Here is a 13,392-nt window from a genome sequence, read left to right on the forward strand (position 1 = left end):
TGATGTTCACTTGGACCAGCCAAACACAGACAATAGCCTGCTATTCCTATTTTTGATCGTGAAGCTCCTAAAACTCGTCCCGTTTTCTGCGTCTCTGGAACCATGAATAAAGATGAAAACACCTGTTGGACAACATGATTGAAATCATTATTACGATAATAGGATGTTTTACATTACTGATATAGTAGGTCATAATAAAGAAAATGTGTGCAAAATTGAATATAACATGATTAACACTCAAGGCAATGAATAGTGTTCTTCTCATTTAAATACCTACTTTTTGTTTTTAATACAGCTTGCTTATTTTATTAATTTAGACGACAGAAAGAAATCAATAAGCTACAGATTCCTGTTATCACAATATGACTTTAGTAAAAGTAGATCAAATCGCTCAGCCCTAACGCCACTCATGCTTTGAAGAAGAGTTTGTTGATGAATGGGTTGCTTGTTTTTACAGAGGACACTTTGTCTCTTACACACTGTCCCTATAAACTACTAAAATGGACTCACATGTCAACAGAGGCCATTTGTGCTGTCACTCTGACAGCTGCTGGTTGGATGATGGATCAGCGGTGAACAGTTTGAGCAGCTTGACACTCCAAATATGACAAATTATATCTAAACAGGGCTGCTAAACATCAGTTTTTACATATTGAGTCCAGAACTCGTCATTTGTATTTAAGTTCAGAACCAGATCAGTTTATGTTGCAAACAAACATCTATATTAATTTGCATACCTGCTGTTCAAGCAAACAAAGCATATGGTATGTAAATTGATTTAACTGGTTGGAGCTGCACATTTCGGAAGGTGGCAGACAAACTTTAGGCGGCCAAGTTTTTAATATCCTGCTACAGCTGATGCACTGGAGGCAGAAATTCCCAATTTAAACATCACGACCGTGAACCAAAGCAGGACTCGATGGAAGGAACTGTTGATACTGTTGTATAACTACTGTTATGTAAATATAATATGTTAATACTTCTTCTAGCACTGACGATTAATATAGACTAGCAGGGCGAGCAAGGTAGATTCTCTCTCTAAGTTCTCTCTCTCTCTCTCTATTAGAGAACAGACTGAAGAAATTAATTTCTTCAATATAATTATATGCACACCACACACTGTCTTTATTGTGTGTGTGTGTGTGTGTGTGTGTGTGTGTGTGTCTCTCTTCCTTGTTTGTTTTTTGCACTTCTTCATCAGCAGCTGGAAAACTGGGACAGAACTCAGAAACACAGTGTGTGTGGAGAGTTTTCTGTGCAGCAGCTGTTTGTATGTCTCCAGGCAACTAGACACTGTCTCTCTCTCTGCCTGTGTCTCCCTATTATTGTCTCACCCCTCTGGTTCGACAGGGGTAAACTGGGCCAATCGGCCAGTAAAGCTCCAGTTTCACTTCACTTAGGTAGTAACTATTAGCTCCATATGTTGGAGCTGTGTCAGCAGTTCTAATCCTGAAGACATTCATTACATTCATTAACTACATCTCTATTCTGTGGTTTTCATTGCTTGTGGCAGAGTCCGCCATTCCCACGCTGCATGGGAGGTATTCACAGGAAACGACGCAGCATGTAATCCAGTGTTACTGTTAGATTTCAGCCTCACTCAGTGAGTTTAAAAAAAATAAAGCAATACCTCGGTTTCTCAAACGCCATGTATACACCTTACCATGGTTAAAATCTGAGTTCTCATAACCCGGTTAACAGACCTAGAGAACTCCTTTAGTAACCGGGGTATTGCATGTATACAATCGGAGTAATATTGTTTTAAACGTCCGTGCATGCTCCGTACTGCCCCTCCCTACTCCACTGGAGTGGTTTTTGACCCAGAAATAATCTGTCATCCCTGTGACCGTCATACCGTTGCTATGATACAACAAAACAAAACAGCGGTGCTTGGATCAGCAACTCTACGGTCCATCTATTTCAATCCCTGCCAAGCAGCGGACACTGGGTGAGGGCTCAACGTTTTCTGGGCTGTCAATGCTGTTTCTCGGCAAAGAAGTGGAGGGAACGAGCCTTAACGTTACAGATAATGAGCCAAACAAAGTTGTCATCTGCGAGAGCACTGTACTTTTTTACGCTGTGACAAAATGTGTGAATGAAGATGCATACATTTTACAAATTGAATGGCCAGTCGGTGTAATTTTAAAGGTGCCCTGCCACACAAAACCGGTTTTACTTGTATTTTTTGAAATATGTTAGGTCCATAAGTGTTTGTGTTATGTTGTGAATGTGAAAATGAACTGCTACCTCCTCTGTCAGCTCTAGCTACTGAAAAGAAATAAGCGGCGAAATCAGGCCAATAACAAAAGCTGGTCAGTCTGACGTGGTGTTGCCTGAGCTCATTACTATTCATGCGCTCGCCCAGTTGCACTGGGTAATGGATGCTGATAGCCAGGCTCACATTGGCTAGCTGTTAGCCAATCAGAGTCAAGCAGCTTAGCTCGTTAAATATTAATGAGAACTGGCACAAATCGAGCGGAGTCTTCCTGCAGGCTTTCTATACCACGCTAGAATGGCTTGAAACAAGGTAACCAAGGCATTTTTGTCCATTGTTGAACTGTAATGATATACGTGTGGCAGGGCACCTTTAACATATAGGTCAGTTGAAAAAAAATACAAAAAATCTTATACTGACCAGTTGGAAGAGCGCCAGCTACTGTACCAGAGGTAGACTTACGCCCGTAATTCATCCCATTCTTCCCCACTCATGTATACGGGGAGAACTGGCATAACCCGGTTATTCACTTAACTGGGGTAAGACCATACCCCGGTTACTGCTGTGCATGTAAATGCACTGACTGTTTCTGTTCACTCTCCTGCAGCCGTACCAGAGCAGAGCCGTTTGGCTCAGACTGAAATATTTCAGCATAGATTGCCGTGACATTTCGTGCAGATATCCTGGATGCCGAGACGATGAGTCCTACTGACGTTGGTGATCCTCTGACTTTTTCTTTGGCGTCACATTAAGGCTGACATTATTTGTTTTGAGTGAAATGTCTCCAACTGTTGGATTGATTCACATGAAATTTGGTTGCTCTCAGGATGAATTGTAATAATAATAATAATTTATACTTTATTCCTCCCGCAAGGGAAATTACAATGTTTTCACTCTGTTATTATTATACACATTACACACAGGCCTGAATTACACACACATGCTCAGTACCTATACATGCACTAATGGAGAGATGTCAGAGTGAGGGAGCTGCCCATGGAGAGGCGCCCCGAGCAGTTGGGGGTTCGGTGCCTTGCTCAAGAGCATCTTGGCAGTGCCCAGGAGGTGAAATGGCACCTCTCCAGCTACCAGTCCACCACCATACTTTGGTCCGTATGGGGACTTGAACCAGCAATCATCAGGTTATACATTTTAATGTGTCCAATACTTTGGTGTATGACCAAAAACCTGCAGAACTAAAGACACTTCCATCAGACTCAGCTGTACGCTGTGTTTACTGGTAATTAGCAGGCGTGCTAACATGCTTAACTAAGATGGTGAACATGGTAAACATTATACCTGCAGCCAGGGGTGGATTGGCCATATGGCAATTCTGGCAAATGTCAATCCTACATTTTTCAACTTGGGAGCAAAACATGCTCCTTGGAGAAAAAAGTGACCATAAAGCCCTGTTCATGCTAATTTAAACAACTGGACTTTGGGGTTAAGTGTTGTCGTATCCGGCCCATGTCCCAGATGTGAAAGGTCCCTTACCGGACTACTGAATATAATAATATTCCATTATATTTTGTATTTTGAATTGTTACCTGCCACCAGAATTTTGTGATTTCCTTGCCATGAATATATACGTTTTTACCATAAATTGGTGCCTAAAAATGTATCAGAATGCAGGAATGGAAGTCTTTTACCCTCAAAATTGAGCAAGGAAAAACCCTGAAGTATAATCACAGACAGCCATGGAAACATTTTTTAATTGCAGAGTTAGAGAGTTAAAACAGATGAAAAGATGGAGAACCAGACAGACAATATGTAGTGTCAACAGAGAGACACACGGACAATCGAACAGACAGACAGTGACAACAAAGAACAACATACTGTAGAGAATGAGTATATGAGTATACAAACGGCATAAACAGGCAGTATGTGTAAATTTGTTATAAACGTGTGCTCTTTAAAAAGTAGTAAGCATTGTTTGCCAGTTACTTACATTAAATGTTTAAAAATCTGTTACATAAGGTACTGCTTATATTATTTCACCATCTGTTCACAAATGTAATTAGTGAATACACGTGTCCGTGGGTGGGGCTGCATACGTGGTAATGTGGGCTGGTGTGGCTACAGTGCCAGAGCTGAATTTATGTCCCAATCCGCCCCTGCCGGCAGCAGACTCTCAGTCTAGTTGGTTTATTTCTCTGCTATTGATTTGATAGTGTCAGCAGTAAAGCTAATAAAAGCAGTTGTAATTGCTAAATAATATCTGCTTAACAAACAGGGACAATAATGTAATACTAGTGACATCACACTGCATGTGTCTGTGGTATAAATCCACTGCTGTTGTTGCTGTTGTCTGTAACTTTAAGTTTTGAATGTATTTCCTAGCCCACGTACACACACACACACACACACACACACACACACACACACACAGGAAGCTGTTTGCAAGGCTATGATTACAGCGGGAGAATGGATAGAAAATTAAATGAAATGCAAAGTTGCTAAGACAGGGCTTATAGACTGATAGGCTGATTGTGTGTGTGTGTGTGTTTGTGTGTGTGCGTGTGTGTGCGTGCGTGCATGCGTGCGCGCATGTTCTCCCAGCAGGAGTGTTTCTGGCAATCTAGTGTAAGAAAAGCATGTGTGTTTGAGTCAGTATGTGTTTTATCTGCTTTACATTTACTGTCAGTGTGCGTTTTCTGTTTGTGTGTGTTTTGCCTCACTACACAAATCATGTGATGATTAACAGCTGTCAAACTGCAGTGATGTCATGGTTCGCTCAGGTGATTGACAGTTTCAGACAGACAGCGGTCCATGTGGAGGAACTAAACGTACAAACTGAGACTTAAAGTGCTGCCAGGAGTTTTTTGCAAAGAAGAAACAAAAAAAAAAATGGATTGTGCACCTTGTTTCATTAACAACAGATTGAGAATATCTGTATTCATTAGATTTCTTAAAGACCTGGCCAGTAGTTCTTGAGCTATCTAACATTAAACCATCATAAATGCACCACCTGCTGTATAGTTTGTACTTTCTGTGAGCTCTAATTTTCACAAATATATATTCTTTCTCCTCCTCTTCTCTCCTTGTATTTTTTCTGTTCTGTACTTTTCATGAAAATTCAGTTGAAAACTTGAATCAAACTGAGCCAAAGAAAAGAAAAACCTTCCAGCCAACCGAGAAGTCTGGTTTGTTCAATTTTAGACTCCAGTGATCATCCTGTTGTCTCCGCATGTGATCCTGTAACACTGACGAAGGTCCCTGCAGCTGAAATGCCAAAGATTGTGATTTAAAATTTAAATGAGGACCTGAACTCCTTTCCCCCCATTTACCAGAGAGAAACACCTCTTCTTCACCTTTCTCCTGAAAAACAATCAGGCGTCTGTTATAGTGAGAAAGCTCACCTTCTCACCTCCTCCCTTTCTTCGCTTTTTTAATCAAGTTTCTTTGCTTAAAAAGAAACCAATTTCCTGCTCCTTCTCTTTTTATTTTCCCTTTTACTTTAAACACCTCAACTTTTGCACTGAATACAGCCAAATGTCTACATTAACGTTTTGAAATATTTGTCTCTTTAGCTGCTAAATGCTCCATTACGGTATGTTCACCAACTAGTCTCTAACTGTGCCCGTCTGCTGTTTGCTGCTGAGCATGTAGAGTACAGTGGGTTTACCATAGTTCAGTTCAGTTAAATTTTATTTATATAGCACGTTTAAAAACAAACATAGTTGGCCAAAGTGCTTAACAAGGTCCAAAATCAAAGAGATAATATACACAAACAATACACAATATACAATACAAAATAACCAACAGTAGAAAAAAGGTCAAGATATCAAAGCTCAACTTGATTTGAAAGCCAATGCATAGTAATGGGTCTTAAGCTAAGCTTAAGCTAGGACTTGAATGTTTCAATGGTCCGAGCTGTTCTTACATGAATAGGTAGACCATTCCAGAGGTTTGGAGCAGCCACTGCAAAGGCTCGGTCACCTTTGTTTTTTAACCTGGATGTGGGCACATCGAGGAGCATCTGATTGGAAGACCTCAGTGCTCTGACAGGTGTGTGGACATGTAAAAGCTCTGATAAATAAGAAGGCGACAACCCATTTAAGATCTTAAACAATTAATACAATTTTAAATTTGATCCTGAAACAAACAGGAAGCCAGTGGAGCGCGGCCAAAACCGGTGTAATGTGGTCGCACTTTTTTGGTCCCAGTTAAAAGTCGAGCTGCTGCGTTCTGGACTAGCTTTTATTCTGAAAAAAACTAAGACTCCTCATTATTTGTCGTTGAACATTAGCAGTGTATAAATATACTTTTAGGAGAACGGGTTGAAACAGGAACTGCTAGCAGGCAATGCAGCACAACTTTTCGTGGTGTAGATTCTCCAAAGAAATGTAAACAACTTTAGACTAAAAACAAAACTGGGGCTCAGATGCATCCCACAGCTGACTCGCTCACTCCAGGCAACATTACACCAAATTACTGCATCACTCAAAGCATCATGGGACACTTTTTTTTACATTACTAAGGCTCAGAATGTCCCATCAACATAGTGCTTGTATACCTGGGACGCTATCTGTACATATACACATATTTAGTGTGTTGAAAACCTGTGGATACATAAAACAAATTCTCATAAAATATGTCCTACAACTAACATGCCAAATGTATCTGAGAAGCTAACTTATACTAACAAGACTAAGAGTCTGCAGCCGTGCTAGCAGCTCTGAGGCGGTACTCAAGCACAACGGCACTTTGAGCCAATTGCTAACATCAGCATGTTTAGCAGGTATAAAGTTACCATGCTCACAACGGTCGTGTCTAGATGGTAATCCAGGAATTTGCGAAAAACTCTCACGAGATTCGCTGACGATTTCCAATTATAATTGGAGTGGAACATGAACATCTGAACCAAATTTCATGGCAATCCATCCAATAGTTGTTGAGATATTTCATTCAAAACCGCAAATGTGAATGGGGGTGCTAGAGGAAAAGTCAGATGATCACCAATGTCAGTAACAAAATGATCCTCTGATGATCATGAATGTCTGTATTATATTTCATGATGTTCACCCAACAGGTGTTAAGAAACTTTACTAAAAACTACAAATGTGAACCTGATGGTGGCGCTCAGAGGATCACCAACGTCAGTAGGATTCATCCTCTGGGGAACATGAATGTATTTGCAAAATGTCATGTTGATCTCTGGAATAGTTAGAACCAATCCAGTAATTTAAGGGAGTGAAAACTGAAAAAGCTTCATAGGGTACATTTTTTCCTGAAAGGTCAAAGTAATTACACCTCTGAACCAAAGTCATATAACTTACCTTTCAGGACACTCAGTACCATTTGCTTTACGACTTTTCCTGAAACTTTCAGTGGATGACTTTCACTTGACTATTTGCCCGGCAAGGTTACTTTCCTTTAACTGAGGTTTGACATGTAATTACCGCTCTAATAAATCGTATTTGCTAAAGGTAAACTCCTTCTTCAGCTCCTCTCTCCTCTTTCACTGTTATTCAAAGTTTCTTCGCTCAAAGGAATTCTTCTATTTCTCCTTCTTTTCATCTCCTCCTCTGTACTCACTCTATTTCTTTCTCCATGTCTTTCCTCATCTCTCTTTCGTTCTGCTGCCCTCTCTCTCTCATACAAATAAATGTAGAGTTATGTCCAAAGACTCTATATATCCATGTTGTGGGCATAAAAGGATTCTTTGGCAGGTTGTTAAAATGACTCATGAGTTTAATTTTAACCCAAAATGGGATCTGCTCTGATGCCAGCAGTCATTCTGTCAGCTTTTTATTTAAATCTCACTGGATGAATCGGACTTGGGGGGGGGTGTTATTAATGGAGGAACACATTCAGTGTGTGTTGAAAAGCCATAATGCGTTGTTTTTATGTGTGCTTTTCAGACTTGTTGGCGGTGCCCAAACATCCCTACGCTGCCATGGAGAACTGGGGGCTGAGCGTGTTCGTGGAGCAGAAGATCCTATTGGACGCTGAAGTGTCGTCGGCATCCTATCAGATGGAGCTGACCATGGTGGTCGTCCACGAAATCTGCCACCAGGTAGGGAAATTGAACTATTTAAAAAAAAAAACAATAACGTAAAGTTGGTTTTAAATCTTGGCGATCGGATCACAAGTGGACAGCACAAAATAATGGTGGAAACGATCACCGAGACATTGTGATCGATCACTCAATCCACTTGCAGAAGTGGTCTGGGACGCATTTGACCACATATCTTTTTGTAATGTAAACCGACAAGGACGTAACAGGAAAAGATGGCATCAATGCAGGATGTGGAGGTTGTTTTGGGGTAGACTGTCCTCCCCAAAAACGCTCCCAGACGTAGTTGTTCAAGCAGCAAAATACGCCCTATATTAACGTTTGTAGTGGTATTGCCCTGTAGTGGCAATAGTAGTTATGACAGGAGCAGTGCAGGAAGTAAGGTGACGAAATAGAAGGTTGCCCAATTCCCGCGTAAGGAGGTAGGTATAGGTTGATGGGTCAAACAAACACAGGACTTTCACCCAGGGTTCATTTCCTGTTTGAATCTAAAAGTTAATGGCAAGTTTTTTTGTTTTTACTCAACGAATGTCCCGTTCAGCGTCACATGCGTAACCTTGTTTGTGTTTTCTAGTAGTTTTCCCTTCATTTACTGACTTCTTGATGGCTCTTGTATGGGCTCGGGCCTTGAACATTGCTTCCCCGTCATGTGTAGGAATGTCAAAACGTCAGCATGGAACTTTAAATAATGTTCAGGAGGTAAAATACAAAAATGCAGATAGTATGTTCCCTGGCATGGACTGAAACACACCGCTGTAACCGAGCCTGAACCTTCTGCTGTGAAATTGCTTTCACATTCAGCTGCGTGTTACTTTGACTTTTAATAGAAAAAGAGGTTGTTTTTTTAAAGCTGACTTTTCCTTTAACGGATGCAAATGATCCAGTTGTAAACAGACTGAACGAGACAGAAGTCAAAACAGCTTTGACTACAACACCAATCAGCTGTGTGTGTGTGTGTGTGTGTGTGTGTGTGTGTGTGTGTGTGCGTGCGTGCGTGTGAGCATGTGTGTGTGTGTTTGTGGTGAGCTTTTACAAAAGCTCCTCGGGCAACAACAGCAGAGGAGATGATCCTGTTTTTACAGTATGACATCGGATACGTGACAAGCAGACAAACGCGATGAAGCAGAAGAAAAATTAAAGGTTTCAGTCAGTAAGGAGAAGTAAGGCGGGCAGGCAAGCTAAAATGACAAAGACAACGAGAAAGTGAGAGAGAGAGAGAGAGAGAGAGAGAGAGAGAGACTGAAAGGCTAGGAAACAAAGTGAAGGAGAGAAAGAATGGAGACGACTCTTGTTGAAGGAAAACCAGAGATACAAAAGGATGAACAAAGACAGAAAGAGAGCACAACACTGAAAAATATCCAAAACACTGAGTGTTTTTTTACAAATCTGAAACAGATCCTTATTATCACGTTGAGGGCTCTGTGTGTCTACGTTAGAGATCTACTGCAGCCTCATATCGCCACTAGTTTTCTGTGGGCTTGTTGGTTGTTCCGCTCTCCAGGCTTAAAACTAAAGGAGACTGACCTTTAAATTTGTGTCTTCTATATACATTTTCAAACCCTCTCACTTTGGTCTAAATATCTGTGGTCACCTTTAAAATGTGTTATTTATTTAGGGAAAGGCCTTCCCGAAATTGTTGTCGCAAAGCAAAGTGTCAGACTTTGAATACCACTGTTCCTATAAATAACACTGTATACTCTAGAATAAAGATTTCCCTTCATTGGAAATAAGGAGCCCAAACCATGAAAAACACTCCCAAGAATACACAAACGTTTGTGGATAGATGCATATGTTTGGCCATACAGTTGAAATATAATTTTCTGCCTCCACGCCAATACAATGGGGATAATGGAAATTCCAACGGTCATATCTCAAATATTTGAATACGCCAAATGAACTTTTATTCACCTTGACGTATTGGAGTGGCAGCAGAAATCACAGGATATCTTAAAACCTGCACAAATAAAACTGAAGCCATCTGCATGGCTAGATGTGAAAATGTGTTTTGTGCAATGTGTGGGTGAACTGGCCATTTAACTGCCCACATCAGCTGAAGCAGTGTAGTAATCATAGTGCTGTATGGACTCATTTGGATGATGAAAAGGAAAGGTTCAGTGTAAATATTGCGGATCCTATGGCTGACTGAAGAACATGTCATTTTGATTTAATTCCCTTAAGGATGTGACTCACATTTCTCTCTGCTGAGTCTGGATGAACGTTACCTTCAGGCTATTGCTGGTGCGCAGCGAAAAAACTGACTGAATAACTAACAACGTTAAGCTTTGGAGTGTGATGCTCTGCAGTGTATTAAGTCATAAATATTATTGGACACGTCATAGAAATGCAGTGTTTTTGACTCTTGGTTTTGGTCTTTTTGTGCATCTTTGTTCATCTGTGTTGTTAGTTTAGAGGGGGGAGTGAGAAAAAAAAGGAAAATGATAGTCATATTTTGTCTGCCGCTTTGCACACCATTTCATCCTAAAGCCATTTATTTATCAGACACACACACACACACACACACACACACACACACACACACACACACACACACACACACACATTCACACACACTCACAAAGCAAGAACAAGTTTGTTTGAAGCTTTCAATAATAAAGAGTTCACTTGTAAGAAGTTTGGAAAACATAAATCAACTTTTATTCTAAAATCTGTTTAGAGAAATGGTTTAGCTGTACATGGGTTGTGTGTGTGTGTGTGTGTGTGTGTGTCAGCTAAGTATTCATCATGTTGTGGGGATAACAATCGCTTTACAAAGTCTCATTGTGGGGATTTCTTATGTTAATTCTCAAATAAATAATAGTTATCAAAGTTAGTCTACGATTTAGGTGTTGCCAATCCAAAATGCATTTATTCCACTTTAATCCCAGACTTAAAGCTATAGTGCGTAGTTTCTGTCTCCCCCGTGAGGAATTCTAAGTAATGACAACAAAACTGTCGGCGCGTCCACATGATACAAGCCTGCTGTGATCATCATTATTATAAAAAAGTTACGCACTAAAGCTTTACGTATATGAACACATAACTGGCATGATGAAGTTCATAGTAATCCTCAGTGTTTTTCAACTTCAATGTACTTTTTTTGTTATGCAGGTGATGAAGGTGATGAGTATCAGTATGTTAGTTTGTTCTTGTTTTGATGTAAACAGAAATAGGTTGATTTAAACAGTTCTATTGAATTAGACTATAGTATCGTCATATTTAAAGAACCGTTGAATAATACGTTTCCCATTCGTTAAAACATGGCAAAGCAAAAAATTTTATATTGTATGCATATATGTGTATATATATATATATATATATATATATATATATATATATATATGTATGTATGTTTGTGTATTTCTAAATGTATGGATTGATAAAAGAAAATCCCAAATTCCCTCTGTAAAAACATCTGACTCTAATATGTCAACAAAATGAAAGAAGGACTTTGAACCTGGCTTTATCCAATGTTCACATTTCTGTTCTGAAAATGTATGCGCATTAGCGCATATTTATTTAAGATAATGCCTCATTTGCATATTTAAACATAAAATATCTGAAAATTTTAATACAAAAAAACAATAATTACAATAAACAATAATAAGTCAGTAATTAACTGTTTCACTGAAGTTTCATGGTGATATCTATGAGTTAAAATATTTTTCCCTGTTCACCTGTAGTTTCTTGCCTTGAAATCAAAATAATGACGAGGTGAAGTTAATTGAAGGGTTTTTGTAAAGTTTACCAAACCTTAGTGCTAACGTGAAGCCTTAAAGGATTGTAAGTCAATGCCCTCACATGCATAGAAATGAGTGTGTGTAGGTGTGTGTTTTCAATTGGCATCTGTCGGATTATCCTCTCCTGCTGCTGCCATATTTTATATTGACATCCATTGGAAACACTTAAAGAGTGAAAAAGAGTGAAATTTTAAATAATTATTGGATGATTTGAAGCCTTAAAGAGTCAAAGTGTAAATAATTATATTAAAGGTGCTCTAAGCGACGTTGGGTGACGTTACTTCTTGTTGACGTTCAAAGTATTAGGCTCGTTCGAGATGAGCCAGGTCAGCGCAGAATCGATCACCGCCGATCGCCGCCCAATGCATGCCGGTTAGATTTGTGTCCGACTTGACCCCGACTTGCTCTGACGTCATGCACACGTGGGCAACGATAACCTCACGAGATCAAGGCGGCCGCAGTTCTGAGACGCAGGCAGCGCAGTTGCTTTTCACCGACTGCAAGACCCAGGCGGACCCAGGGCATGCTGGGAAACGCCAGCCTCTCAGCTGATCTAACAGTTGATTGGTTCAGAATCGACTCAACATGATGACGTTTTATATAAACTTTCTTTTATTTTGAATTGGAGGGATTTTAACTGCTATTTGTCAGATTTAAAGGCTTATTCTGTACAAACCACATGTTGTGTGGCTGATAGTTATGTTTAGAAGTCAGAGAGACTAAATCTGTTCAGATTACGGATCATCTACAATGTGTTAATTAAAATCAGCAACAGATCACATGTAGAGCATTTTGACAGCTACTCTGTCATAATTTAAATAACTAGAGACTGTGTACAAGCTTATATATGGGTCTGATAACATTTTATTAAATCGGAATTGGACCACAGTGTTTCTGTGACTTCCTGTTCAGCCTGAAGGCTGCTGGAAATGGCTGGAAACTGTCCGACTTGACAGCGGATTTTTGTCACCGCCCCTTGCTGCTGCTGCCGCCTGCTCTCATCCACTTTACAGGCGAGGTGCATCCTCATCCCATCCCGTCCCCTCTCCCTCCCTTCCGTGCTTCTGCACACTAACCTCCAACCCTCACCCCAAAATCCTTCTTGTCGGTTACTGGCTGGAACACTAGAACACTGTTTGTTATGTTTGGTGGTGCAGGTTGGCACAGCTTGTTTTTGTTGGCGTTTGTGGAGCCTGGGCTGTCTACAGAGTTTTTTTTTTACAGTGTGTTCAGGGGACAGGCAGCTCGCGGATAGTGAGATGTTGTAGCTTAAAAACCCGTGACATCACTTAGAGCACCTTTTAATATCTGATCATTATTCCAGTTTCTTTCTAGACTAAATCTCAGGGATTTTATTTTCAGATTTTTTGCATTCCATCTCCACATCAGGCTGCTATGTAGACTCTAGAATCATTATGTAG

The 13,392-nt window shown here is 40.1% G+C and overlaps 1 protein-coding gene and 1 long non-coding RNA gene across 5 annotated transcripts in view; one reads left to right on the top strand and one right to left on the bottom strand.

Moving 5' to 3' along the window:
- Positions 1 to 13,392, top strand: part of LOC116047901 (thyrotropin-releasing hormone-degrading ectoenzyme) — a 212,189-nt gene that overhangs the window by 113,831 nt on the left and 84,966 nt on the right. For all 4 annotated transcript variants that reach the window (XM_035995965.1, XM_035995966.1, XM_031296925.2 and 1 more), the window contains one exon: positions 8,080 to 8,234. In XM_035995965.1, the coding sequence (XP_035851858.1) occupies positions 8,080 to 8,234 (155 nt within the window). The remainder of the gene's footprint in view (positions 1 to 8,079; positions 8,235 to 13,392) is intronic.
- Positions 2,692 to 13,205, bottom strand: LOC118493963. The gene is made up of 3 exons (XR_004896016.1): positions 13,194 to 13,205; positions 13,137 to 13,138; positions 2,692 to 2,777 (listed from the first exon to the last, which is right to left on the bottom strand). It is a non-coding gene; the product is annotated as an uncharacterized LOC118493963 (long non-coding RNA).

The sequence above is a fragment of the Sander lucioperca genome, chromosome 20 (genome assembly GCF_008315115.2).
Source record: "Sander lucioperca isolate FBNREF2018 chromosome 20, SLUC_FBN_1.2, whole genome shotgun sequence".
Classification (NCBI taxonomy): domain Eukaryota; kingdom Metazoa; phylum Chordata; class Actinopteri; order Perciformes; family Percidae; genus Sander; species Sander lucioperca.